Source organism: Gekko japonicus, unplaced genomic scaffold, assembly GCF_001447785.1.
Source record: "Gekko japonicus isolate JY-2015 unplaced genomic scaffold, Gekko_japonicus_V1.1 scaffold190, whole genome shotgun sequence".
In the NCBI taxonomy this organism is placed as follows: domain Eukaryota; kingdom Metazoa; phylum Chordata; class Lepidosauria; order Squamata; family Gekkonidae; genus Gekko; species Gekko japonicus.
In genome coordinates, this window is record NW_015160841.1 from 1,054,662 (window position 1) to 1,067,796 (window position 13,135).

Below are 13,135 nucleotides of genomic sequence, written 5' to 3' on the forward strand. Positions count from 1 at the left end.
ATATATCCTTTCCCTGATGGGACTGGGTGATGTGTGGAATGCCACCACTGTGCCCATCAGGAGGGCCACCATTATACACTGCTTGCATGTCGAGAGCCAGTTCGGTGTAGTGGTTAAGAGCATGGACTCTCATCCGGGAGAACCAGGTTTGATTCCCCACTCCTCCACATGCAGCTGCTGGCGTGACCTTGGGTCAGTCACACGTTCTCTCAGAGCTGTTCTCTCAGGAGCAGTTCTTGAAAGAGCCCTTTCAGCCCCACCTACCTCACAGGGTGTCTGTTGTGGGGAGGGGAAGGGAAAGGAGATTGTAAGTCACTTTGGGACTCCTTCGGATAGTGAAGGGCAGGGTATAAATCCAATTTCTTCTTCTTCGCCTGGCAGTGTGTGGTTGGGGAGTTCTGTGGTAGTGGGCCCTAGCAGCTACCCACCTCAGGGTATGCTGACGCCAACCCTGCCCCCAGAACTTGGCTGGCTGAAAGTGCTTGTGGCAGCCATAAGGACTTTGTATTGTGTGAACCTCGGGTACGAACCTGCACTAGTGCCCTGTGTATGTGTACAGCTGAGGCTTGCTCTTGCACACAGTCCCCGAGAGAAGAGGTGTAGCTTTAAAGCTCCATAGCTTGAAAGTTCTGCTTTTGCAACAATGCCTTACAATTTAAAGTCCATTATTTTAAAGGGTTTCAAAGAACACCATCTGATGTGTATTTTTACACAGTATCTTCAGAGGATTTGGAAAAAGAATGCGGGCATCATAAAGTACCACGTTCTTAAAAGGAGCTTCTACTGAGAGGAGGAAGAAAAGGTATCGATGGGGCAGGTATGGAAATGTCATCTTGCATTAGGCAGGCTTAGCAGACTGCTCTGTGCAGGGGAGACATTGATTTTTGACGGTTGCCAGCACTCTTGAAAAGAACTGGGGATGTTTTGAATAATCCAGATACAAATTCTGACAGTCGCATTATCTTAAAAGTTCACGACCGCCAAGAAAAATACATTTGCATGACTAAAGGATGAGAAATGCACAGAATGTTCAAAATTTCTTTTGAACTCTGGCTTCTTATGATTTCACCTGGAGAAGAGTTTGTGCTTGCAAAACAAAACTTATTCCAGTCCTTTTATAAAGTAGCTTTAACCAGGTAGAATTTCTTTTTAAAGTCACTACGGCAGGGGCTGTTGGAGTGTTGGATTCGGATCTGGGAAACTTGGGTTCAAATTGCCATGAACCTCACTGGGTGGCCTTGAGCCTGTTACTTTCTCTCTTAGCCTAACCTGCCTCACAGTGTTGTGGTGAAGATAAAATGGAGGAAGAAAGAATGATGTACATCACCTTGAGCTCCTTGAAGGAAGGGCGGGATAAATATGTGACTGATAGATCCCAACTCAGCCTCAGATCTCGGAATCTAAGCCTCAGAAAACCTCGTAAACCTTGCAAATTGTCATCTGGGGAGGAAGATGTAAGTGTAAAAGTGAGACACAGAGCTGGTTGCAGGTTTGCGTGGGCTCCCTCTAAGCTGTGGAGCCTTGTGAGCAAAAATTCTACTTTGTGAGCTACTGACATTAAAGCTGTGAGTGAGCAATTTGGCTGCTGCATAAATTAGTTTGCTCTGAAGCCATCCTTCCTGAGCTAAGAAAAACTGTGTGAGCCGGAGACTAAAAAACTGTGAGCTAGCTCACACTAACTCAGCTTAGAGGGGACACTGCGATTGAGTATAACTGGTCCCCTTTTCCCCTTTGGAACACCCCTTTTGCCTCTAACTGCACCACTTAGGAGGGCCTGGCATGATGTGGTCTACGGGGTCGCGAAGAGTCGGACTCAACTGTGCGACTGAACGACAACAGCATACCCCTTACATTTGGCCCCCTCCTCTTTCACTCTACCTTTTCTTCTTTGGCCACTCCCTTTTCCATTCCAGTGTGCTTCCTCTGATAAAGAGATCATCCCAAATCTTGATTTCTTAAGTTATTTTTATTACTTTATAGAAACCCAGAGGGAAGAAGACATGCCTTCTATGATTTTTTGGGAATGCTCTTCAATAAAATTGACATCATTTGTATAGAAGCAATACAAATCTTGTTCTGGGGGAGCCTCAGTTTAAGAGTATGCAGAAAAGTGTCTTCATTCTCATCACTGAAGGTGAGGAGGCCAATCCACATTGCTCCAAAATGCTTAAGCAGTTGAACAATCCCACCGCATCAGTTTAAGAGTATGCAGAAAAGTGTCTCCATTCTCATCACTGAAGGTGAGGAGGCCGATCCACATTGCTCCAAAAGACTTGAGCCGCTGAACGATCCCACCGCACTGCAGATTTTCCTTTGGAACCATCCAATAGAGAGAAAAGAACTTAATTTTATCACTCAGCCTAATTTTATCACTCAGCACAGCATCAAAGGAGCTATAGCTAATACAAGAAAATTATTTTTAATTTGGAGAAATGCATCACTCAGGGTTTTTTTTTAAAAAAAACCAAGAGTAACATCTTTGATGCTGCTAATTTAATCCTCCAACAAATATCACAACCCAAATCTTTAATCGGAGGTTTCACACATTTGTATTTTTTTCTTTTTCTTTTTTTTTAAAAAAATCTCTATTAAGTTTTTTAACTGTTCATTGCTTTGAGGGCCCTAGCTGAGTACGAAGAAGGGTAAGTATGTCACATGGGCACATTGCTGAAATGTCCACCGTTCCTCCCTTTTGGGGGGGGAAGTCCCCCCCTGCTGGCCAGCTGATCAGCAATGGAGAGATGGGGCCTGGCAGCAGGGTCCTCCCCCCGCCCCCACCAGGGGATCTGGCATCCCTACCTTGGATACACTATTAAAGAATGCGGTTTGTTTGGATCTGATGAGAAACCAGTTGTTCTTTTACTTGGGAGGCAGGCGCCTAAGACCTAACTATGCTAGCCAACCCCGAGTGGCTGGAAATGGCCCTTAACATACACACACGCTACAAAAAAAATTCCTTTGCTATGATAGAACTTGTCTGCCGCATGCACCAGCACAAGATTCCAGTTGTGAGGAGAGCAGGTTGCAAAGAAAGCCTGAGGGTTGTTTCCCCCCCTAGAACAATGGCTTTGTTGCCATGCAGCCACTTTATGAAACATTTCTGAAGACTCTTAAGCATAACTGCAAAGCTGGGCTGTGAAATAGGGACATGGTCAGTTAAGGACATGGTCTGAACGGTAGCCGTGAGACAGTGCCATTCTACTGGACTGTAAGCATGTGCCCAACCATGTACTGAAGCAGCATGCCAAGCCAGACGTGGACCCATGGACTACCAGATGCCTCTCACTCCTGCATCTCTGCAGCCATAGGCCAGAAGGCAAGCAGGCCTCCCTGACCCTGTGATACATGGAGCCAGCAGCAGTGCAATAAGAGAAGCCATGCTCTGCTAAGAGAACCAGGATATTCCTGCACAGATGCCATGAAAAGCTCTCTTTCCCATCACACAGGCATTTCCCCCCATTTACATATTAACATCACCCCATGAAGCATGTACCCATCTTCAGCCTAACAAGAGAACTTACTCCATGATGGGACTGATGAGCAGCCACATCCTCCAGCCGCCCATCCAGATAACGCAGCTGTTAAACATCGTATCGTTAAGACCAACTACCGGCAATGGGGATGGGATATTACTATTCTTTTCTCTTTTTTTGTCTTTACCTGTCCCCCTGAGAGGTGAATGCCTTTTCCTGACCCATCAACAGTAGATGTTTTTCAATGTTTCCTGGGGACTACGTGACCAACAAGGCACCCCCCTCAGGTCACCTTTTCAGGTATAAAAAGAGAGCATTCAGCCATTGCTCTCTCTCTCACACTTCTATCTTCCTGACCCCCCAACCTATCTTGCTGATTCCATTCCTTGTGCGGTTTGGGACCTTTCATGTGTGTTGCTGGCCAACTCACGATCCCCTCCCTTAGTTTATCCCTTTTTCGCTGCAGAATCAACTCGTCTTGTCGGACAGATAATGTATTGCCCAACCAATGATATCTCCTGCTAATGCAACCATCTCTGTACCTTTCTATCCAAATTCCTAGATCTGTATTGCTTGTGTGTATGCTTGATTTTTATATCGTATGTGGGAGAATCATTAGTTTAAATAAAAAAATCACTGCTTTAGACATCTAGCCTCAGTATTTATTTCTGGGCTCTGGGTAAACTAACTCCCATATACATAGGTTATTGGTCCCATAGCTAATGCCTATTGCCATTTAAAGATTCGTAATTCCCCACATTTATTAAGAAATAAGGCAATTTGGCTAACAGCTTGCACTCCTTTGGCACTATTATCATAGCACTGGCCACAAATATTAGACACCAGCAACTTTTCTGTCACTCCATCCAACACAATGCTTGCAAGACCTTTTCCTGTTGTATCTGTGACATGCAGAAATTCCAAATATTCTACTTGATGTCCACTGGTTTGCTGTTAACAAAGAGAGGGGGACCGTGTGTGTCATTAGAAAGGCAAATTGCCTCTTGGCACTTTTGTGACAGCTTGACATCCATCACCACAAAGTAATAAAGATGCCATTCTCCACTTTACTGTAGTGTGAAGTTTGCGGTGTTAAAAAAAACCCCGCTATTATTTCCCAAGCAGGGATGTGCCTTGGTATGTGCTGGACCCTGCCCAATACTGACACTGGCACTCAGAGAGATCTGAACATCACCTTCTTGTCACGTGTGGTTTGGCTTCTTGCCTTCTAGTCCCTCCCCTGCAATGATTAAGCTTTATTTGTTAAGAAAGAGGAAGAGAAAAGCTAGAAGTAAGACAGTTGCCAAGCAAGACTTATCTCTTCAAGAAGCATTTCTCTGGTGTTTAGAAGGCACAGCAGCAGAAACTGACGGTAAGGCAGGAAGCATTTGGTTTGGATTGCAGCTGTTGACATTTTAAGGACTTCCGCTTTTGTTAAACTGGCGTTTATGCTTTTACATGGCATCAGGTTGCAGGTTTTTCTAGACTAGAAGTAGTCAGGGAGGAACCTTTACTTGTGGGATTGCTGACTCATTGCAGCTATGAAAGGCAGAGGCATTTTGCCTTATAAGATCTCTTCAAACATTACAGAGTACACAGGTTGGTTGCAGGGTCCACCACCCTTGTTCTGTGTAACAGTCACATGTGTCTTGAAGGTTATCATCTGTTCTCATGTATGTACCTACCTCACCGGGTGTCTGTAGTGGGGAGGTGTTGGAATTGCAAGTTACTTACACTTTAGTCATTACAGAGTTAAATTTTGTTTGTTAGCAAACAGGATGTTACGTTACATAATGTATTCAACCGCGGGAAAGTTTGTGGGAGTTGTTTATCCTAATGAAGTGACCTGTAACCTTTGTATTGGTCAACGAACATCTTGTTTGTAGAAATGCTTTGATCTAGCATTAATGTATTCACAAATTTATGGCCCTTTGTGTGAACCAAAAGCGGTAGTTCTTTTCTAGAAGCCAAGAGAGATAGAAAGATGTAGCTGTTAGCATATATTACTGAGAGTAACTGCAAGTATGTAACCTTTTATTTTATTTCTTTTATCCAAAGTACCATACCCATGTTTTATTTTGTTTTTTTAGTAAAGATATTTTTCTTTTACTAAGTGTGGCTGTGTGTTTGCAATACAACCATCGACCTTGAATTAAGAATCCCAACAGGAGGGGAAGGGAAAGGAGTTTGTAAGGCGCTCTGAGACACCTTTGGGTAGTGAAGGGTGGGGTATAAATCCAATCTCCTCCTCCTCCTCCTCCTCCTCTTCTTCTTCTTCTTCTTCATGTGGTGTTTAATTCAGATTGCGACTGTGGCAGAGATGGAGAAGGGTCTTCAGCAAAAAAACCCAACCCATTTTCCTGACCTGAAATGATCCATTGGCGTGTTATTAGGTCTGCTTGGTAAACCTGCAAGTATACATGTGGATTTCCCCAATGGACCGATTGCCGCACCCATGGAACCATTGTAGATCAGGAAAACAAGAGAACACTGTAGCCCTTTCTCCATATGTGCCACAGTCATGAACTGAGTCAGGCACTGCTTAGATGGTAAACTGAGAACCTGGAGGTCAAGTGGGACTGTTACATGGGACACAAGCTGGACTTGCTATATCCATCCTGTGTGCTCCGTAATGTGTGTAGAGAAACGTTTGTTGTCTTTGTGTAGAAGTCCATCAGCTTCATAATCATTAGTAATCAACGTCTGCTGGAGACACCTGCTGAGGCACTTCCCCCGGCCGGTGTACAGTACACAGTCATTTCCAAGTTACATGAAGGGAAAAGTTGAGAGGATTAAAGAGTTAAACAAAATTAGAGGAGTACAGGAATTAGGAGGTACCTGTTCACCTGAGCAGCTAATGGAGGGAGTACCTCAGAGTACAAATCTAATAGATTCAGATTTATTTATTTATTTAAATTTATAACCCGTCCTGTTAACTGTTTGATTCCTGACGTTTTAATTTGTTCTTACCATATGTTATTGTTGCTTGTTCTATCCCGGTGTTGTGAGCCACCCGATAAAATAAATCAATAAAATAAAATCATGTGTATCTGATCCAGAAGACAAGAGAACCACGCAAAACCCTTGAACTTTGACGATACAGGAAGCTGTGGGCTTCTCGGCTGACGCCAGTCGCTAGCCCTGGACATCGGTCTAGTCTGTTTTACTTGCTTGTGGCGGCTCCGCAGAGAAGCCTCATATGCTGCATTGGAGGTGAAGAACCAGAATGAACAGCAAGTCACCTCTGGTTTCTCATGGGGACAAACTAGATGAGCTGTTCCCAATTGGTGATCAGATTGCCTACCTTTTAAAATTCCTATCAATAGTGACAGGACAGGAACAAATGATATATAGACATTGACAGTGGGAGGATTTAACCTCTTTTCTACTGTGCCTTTTTCCTGATATGAATCCCACACATCCATTCAGTTGCTATTTAAACAACAGGGGGGGAAACCATGTATACCCATATGTTTTCTCTACTGGGATCAGTCAAAGATCTGTGGGGAGCCATCTTCGGTGAGAAAATGGGGGGAAGGGATGTAAGTCCCTTCTCTCAGTGGTCCTTCACAACTGGATTTTCCTGTGCTGGGCAGGGCAGTCCAGAAGGTGAACAGTGTCCAGGGCTATTTTTGGGCAGGAACGCACAGGAACGGAGTTCCGGCTGGCTTCAGAGTTGGCCACGCCCACTACAGCTGAAACCTCTGTGCGCGCGGCTACAGAGGGAAGGGCTGGAGAGCGACTCCCCCCCCCCAGCAACTCCGAAGCGGGCAGGCCAGAGGGGGGCCCTGGAAGGATCGGGGAGACATTTAAGGGCCAGCTTGCCAGGCATCCCACAGCCGTGGGGCAATTGGGCAAGTCAAGGGAAGACATGGGGGCGTGGCCTAATATGCTAATGAACTGTGCTGTTGGGATGTGGCCTATAATGCTAATGAGTTCCTGCTGTTGGGTGTGGCCTATTATGCTAATGAGTTCCTGCTGGGCTTTTTCTACAAAAAGAGCCCTGACAGTGTCTATAGTGAAACAGTAGTGCAATATCCAGCAAAGGCTTTACACACACACCACCGGATATATGCACCCTTTGGTGCCGTAGCAACTAGTCTCTCTTGTCCACACAGGACAAATGATGGCTATAGTACAACAATCATGCTAACACCCTACAGTGTGTGGGTCTAGTGGCCCTACCATGAAATCTGCAGAGTATACCCAAGGCAGAGGATACCCAGTGAGGTTAGGTGGCTGAACAATCAAGAAACAGCAGAAATTGAGCCGTCACGGCCAGTACTGGCTCCGGGGTTTTGGGGGAGGCCCTAGGCAGACAGTGCTTAGTGCCCCCTTCGGTCTACCACCAACCCACCATCATGCTTCTTTTCCATCCACCCACTTGTATGTTCCCCCACCTGTCTATGCATCCTTTCCCCTGTCGCCTGCACCTGCTCCACATTTAGGCCCTTTCCCTGACAGCATTGGCTGATGCATGCATCTTGTAGATATTTTGGCTTCCAAGAGTGCAACCACTGTGCACCATAAGAACATAAGAGAAGCCAATGTTGGATCACACCAATGGCCCATCCAGTCCAGCACTCTGTCACACAATGGCCAAAAATACCAGGTGCCATCAGGAGGTCCAACAGTGGGGCCAGGACACTAGACCAACCCACCACACCTGCTCCACATTTCAGCCCTTTCCCTGACAGCATTGGCTGATGCATGCATCTTGTAGATATTTTGGCTTCCAAGAGTGCCACCACTGTGCACCATAAGAACATAATAGAAGCCAATGTTGGATCACACCAATGGCCCATCCAGTCCAGCACTCTGTCACACAGTGGCCAAAAAATACCAGGTGTCACCAGGAGGTCCACCAGTGGGGCCAGGACACTAGACGCCCTCCCACTGTTGACAACCCCCCAAGCACCAAGAATACAGAGCATCACTTGCCCCAGACTGAGAGTTCCTATCTATATCTTGTGGCTAATAGCCACTGATGGACCTCTGCTCCATATTTTTATCTAATTCCCTCTTGAAGCCATCCATGCTTGTAGCCGCCACTTCCTGTGGCACTGAATTCCATTTGTTAATCACTCTTTGGGTGAAGAAGTACTTCCTTTTATCTGTTCTAACCCGACCGCTCAGCAATTTCATTGAGTGCCCATGAGTTCTTGTATTGTGAGAAAGGGAGAAAAGTACCTCTTTCTCTACCTGCTCTATCCCATGCATCATCTTATAAACCTCAATCATGTCACCCCTCAATCATCCCACGCACATGTACTGCTCTGTCAGTGCTGGGAAGCAGGAAGCATGAGGGTGGAGTGTTTGCAAGCAAATGACAAGTGAGGGGCATTTAAAAAGTTGGCTACAACAACAACAGAAAACTGGCTACAAAAAAATCCACTTCATGTTACTATTTTTTTGTTGTTTGTTTGTTTTTGTTTGTAGTGGTTAAAACAAGCTTGTCCATATGGTTGCCAGCCTCCAGGTGGTGGTGGCTGGAGATCTCCCAGTATTACTACTGATCTCCAGGTGACAAAGATCAGTCCACCTAGAGAAAATGGCCACTTGGGAAGGTGAACCCTATGACATTATACCCCATTGAAATCCCTCCCCTCCCCAAGCCCCACCCTCCTCAGGCTCTGCCCCCCCAAATCTCCAGGTATTTTCTGACCCAGAGCTGGCAACTCCACTTGTCCAACATGACCTGCCAGCCATAGCTACGTGTTGTAGTCTACCAAAGACTCAATAAGCTCTGAGGGTCTGATGCCTGCCTATAATTGTGAGAACAGAGAATCGTGAAGAGCATCACTGTCTCCTGGCTGCATCCTACTCAGTGTCTTACAAGTTGTCCAGTCCTGGGCTAAAAGAAGGCTAAAAAAAACCCATTTTGTCATGCAGGTAAAGAACAGGGCATAAGTAACTGATGGGTTGTCATAGCAAGAGGTTAAACATAGTAAAATATCCCCAAAATAGCTTTGTTAATCTCCCAGAGAGAAGTGGTCAGAAGTATGATTGCTCCCTTTCACTTAAAACAGTGGTGATTTTTAATAACCCCCCTCCTTTTCCTATAATGTATGTTTCTTCACAATAGGATAGGTGGAAGGTGGCCCCTGCCTTCACCTTCCTGCTCTTCATTGTGTTTTTGCTGAGTGGCACATCCTCTGCTCCAAGTGAGAGACGCAAGCTGCTGAATTATAAGATCAACCAACGACACATCTGTTTGGGTATGTGTTTAATAATGAGGAGGTGGGGATTGGCTTACCTCGTGTGTAATCGTATTGAAAAAGAGACAATAGACGGCATAATACGCCTACTGTTAGTATGTCTTTGTAACAGCACGGTTCGAAGTTCAGTCTCTTGTATATTAAGAGTAATACCTATGAGGGGAATGGAGTTGGGTGGAATGTTACAAGTTCATACACAGGGCTGTTTCCTTCACACATGATTTAGGTCCTGGCAAGTAATTACTGAGTTTGAATGCTCTTCCTACAAAATTTATGTGATTTTAAACGCTGGCAACTTTTTGGCACCAATTAGTGCTCTTATGTGATATTTTTATGTTACTTCCCTGTCACAATTAGTTAAAAATATTGTGTTGCACTGTTTTTAAGAGATTGTTCTTCATATATTTCATTTGTATTTACATCATCTGTACTTCATTGGAACTGTAACTTCATCGGATAAAGCCTTATGAACCCCTACTGATGGATCAGTCTACCAGGGGCTTGGTATTATTTGGCCAAACAGCAGATTTATGGTTAAGTGGTAGTCTATAACTATGCAATGAGTTTAAAAGTGTCTTTGGGACATCTTAAATCCTGGCCAGCCTACCAGGCAAAATATTCACCATATTGCATAATGGAGCAGGGCTGTTTCCATCCCACTCCCACCCCTGGTTTCATGCCTATCCCTACTACTGATTATCATTGTTTTTTGCCATTGAATTTAGTATATCAAATATGTTAAGGAACAGAGGTAAATCTGTTCAGATTTTGATTAATTAGGAGCGGAACGTACGTCCCTTGTATTTTGCTAAAAAACAGTGATGATCAATGGGCCTTATGGCTAATTTTCTGACCACTCTAGAATGGCAACAGTTTGTTTCTGGCAAGCATTTACCATAGACGTGCATAACATGGGGCCCCCAAACTGACCAAAGCCCAGTATCAGCCCTGTACTGTGACCAGACAGGTCTTCACAAACTCCCATGTTTGCCCAGTTCTAGTCAGCAGACACAGAAAAGATTTTGAGCCTATGGTGGTAGGGAACAGTGGTGTCAAGTCTCAGCTGACTTATGGTAGCACTGTAGGGTTTTCTAGGCAAGAGACGTTCAGGGGCGGTTTGCCACTGCTGGTATCTGTGTAGCAACCTTGAATTCCCTTGGTGGTCTCCCAGCCAAGTAGTAACCAGGACCAACCCTGCTTAGGTTCCAAGATCTGATGAGCCTCAGATAGGCTGCTGTATTTATCTGGTAGAATGAACCTGACTTGGTGGGTGGATAGAGAGGGCTTCCTTTAACAACCAGGTGACAGGCAGAAACTGTGCTGTTATCAAACTAGCATGATAGGGGAATGAGGCAATTTCAGTCCTAACCACTCAAGAACGATGGTTTCTTTTCAAAGTGGAAGCCTGATTGTGTTGATAAAAAGGTGGCTTGGTTGTGTTTCAGGGAAGGAATCCATCCTAAATAGTCCAAAAAACAGGATGTCTCCATTACTGTGATAAAAACATTTGCTCACAAATGTGCACTGCAACCAAAAGAAGAGAACGCTGCTATGCTCTATTTGACATTATGTCCTTGTATTTTATTACACTCCGAAGACTAATAGAACTGTAGGAGCAGAATCTCGTCTTCTCTAAAATTAGTTTCTGCAGCTCGCAAGTAGATACTCCCTGTGACATTTCATTTTCTGAAAACCGCTCCTAGATATGCACCAAATCATTTCTCAGCAGAATTTCAGCCATGAGCTCTCACCGCAATGCAAGAGCTTAAAATTGTCCATCTACCTGTCAAAATAATGCAATTGGATGACATGTCAGATTCTGTAAAAATGTATATAAATGCTGGATGCAATTTTACTTCCCAAGTTTGATGTCTAAATTAAGAAACCTGTAGAAGTCTGCAGGAGACACTGGTTGGATTAGGATTACCAACCTCCAGGTGGAGGCTGGAGATCTCTTGGAATTTCAACTGATCTCCAGACTGCAGAGCTCAGTTTCCCTGGAGAAAGTGGCTGCTTTGCAGGGTGGACTCTATGGCATTATAATCCCACTGAGAGGCCCTCCTTCCCCAAACCCCACCCTCCCCAAGTTCTACCTCCCAAATCTCTAGGAATTTACCGTCCCTCTAGGTTGGATCCAGCCAGCTGTTTCTCTCAGGGTGCGTTCAGATGCGCTGTTTCAGCCGGCATAAACTGCTCCAGTTGGAACCAGAGCAGTCTGATCTGGAAGGAACGCGATCACACTCACCTCCTGACTGTGCAGCACATCACAATATGCCCTTTCACACGTCGGTGGTTTAAATTTTTTTTTTAACATTTTACACATGCACATAGGCAGCCATCCACAGAGTTGAGATCTTCATGTAGGTGCAGAACACCCTGTCCCGAAAAGCGTGCTGTGAAGCGAAGACGTCCCTTTAAATTTCTACTCTGAAACTGGCCTCCGTGAGGTCCCGGACTCGTCTAAAGCCTTATACTAGGCACATTTTTAAAATTATGTTTATGAAGGACGGGTTAAGCTTCGCCCAAGCGCACATCGCCTACTAAAAAAAAATGGCGGCCGAAAAGCAAAAGCCTCCAGCTTCCGAACGGAAGTGGCTAGACACCGGCGAAGAGCAATCAGACGGGGATAATGTGGCTGGAACCAGTGCACTCAGGATTCCACCACTTGGGGACCAAGTAGCAAAATACAATGGTTTAAAGGCTGTTTGCAACGGTTAGGGACGGAAGGCAGATGTTTGCCGTGTGATCGCTCGTAAGTACACCGATTCCAACCGGCATCTATACCGGCATAATTGCCCCATCTGAACGCACCCTCAGACTCCACAATAGCCTCCCATTGCATACAGCTGGTGTACATGCAGGTCTCATGATTATCAGAATAGCCTTTTTGAGTGGTCAAAGTGGTCTCCATCCTTCCTTTTTCACCAGCAGAAAGACTGGTTGGATGCAGCCCATCATGACTGCCATTTCACAATAGCTAGACTTGGCATTCTTACGATTTTAGTAAAAATAAATAAATCTAGAGACACATAAAAGTTGTCTGTCAATCTCATCCGAACAGACCTTTCTAGCTGTGTTCTGAGGAACAAGACACATGGAGACTAGGGCCAGATGGCACCACTCAAAACAAGGAGGCAGCACGGTTTCCAACAGGAGCACACTTTAATAAACCCACTTCATTCTCTGGAGCTACAGTCAGTAGAACTTCCTTTCTCCCTGTTCCTGCTCACACCAAGTCCTGGAGCGGATTAGGGCAGTCTAAAATACTGGGTGGAAGGAACAGAGTTGTCGAAACATCACAGCCACGCTCACAAATGTATAAAGGCTTGGATCCGCTGCACCTCTGCTCTGCATGCACTTCTCTCTTGGCACTGTGGAGGCAGTCCTCTGCTGTGGCGTTTGCTTCCTCACACTAGGCACTTGGAGGCTCTTTGGGGGGGGGGG

The 13,135-nt window shown here is 45.2% G+C and overlaps 1 protein-coding gene across 1 annotated transcript in view; it reads left to right on the forward strand.

Annotated features, from left to right (window-relative positions):
• Positions 1-808: 808 nt before the first annotated feature.
• Positions 809-13,135, forward strand: part of AOAH (acyloxyacyl hydrolase) — a 124,694-nt gene continuing 112,367 nt past the window's right edge. Inside the window, 2 exon segments of the mRNA XM_015419235.1 lie at positions 809-817; positions 9,559-9,691. Coding sequence (XP_015274721.1) covers positions 809-817; positions 9,559-9,691 — 142 coding nt within the window.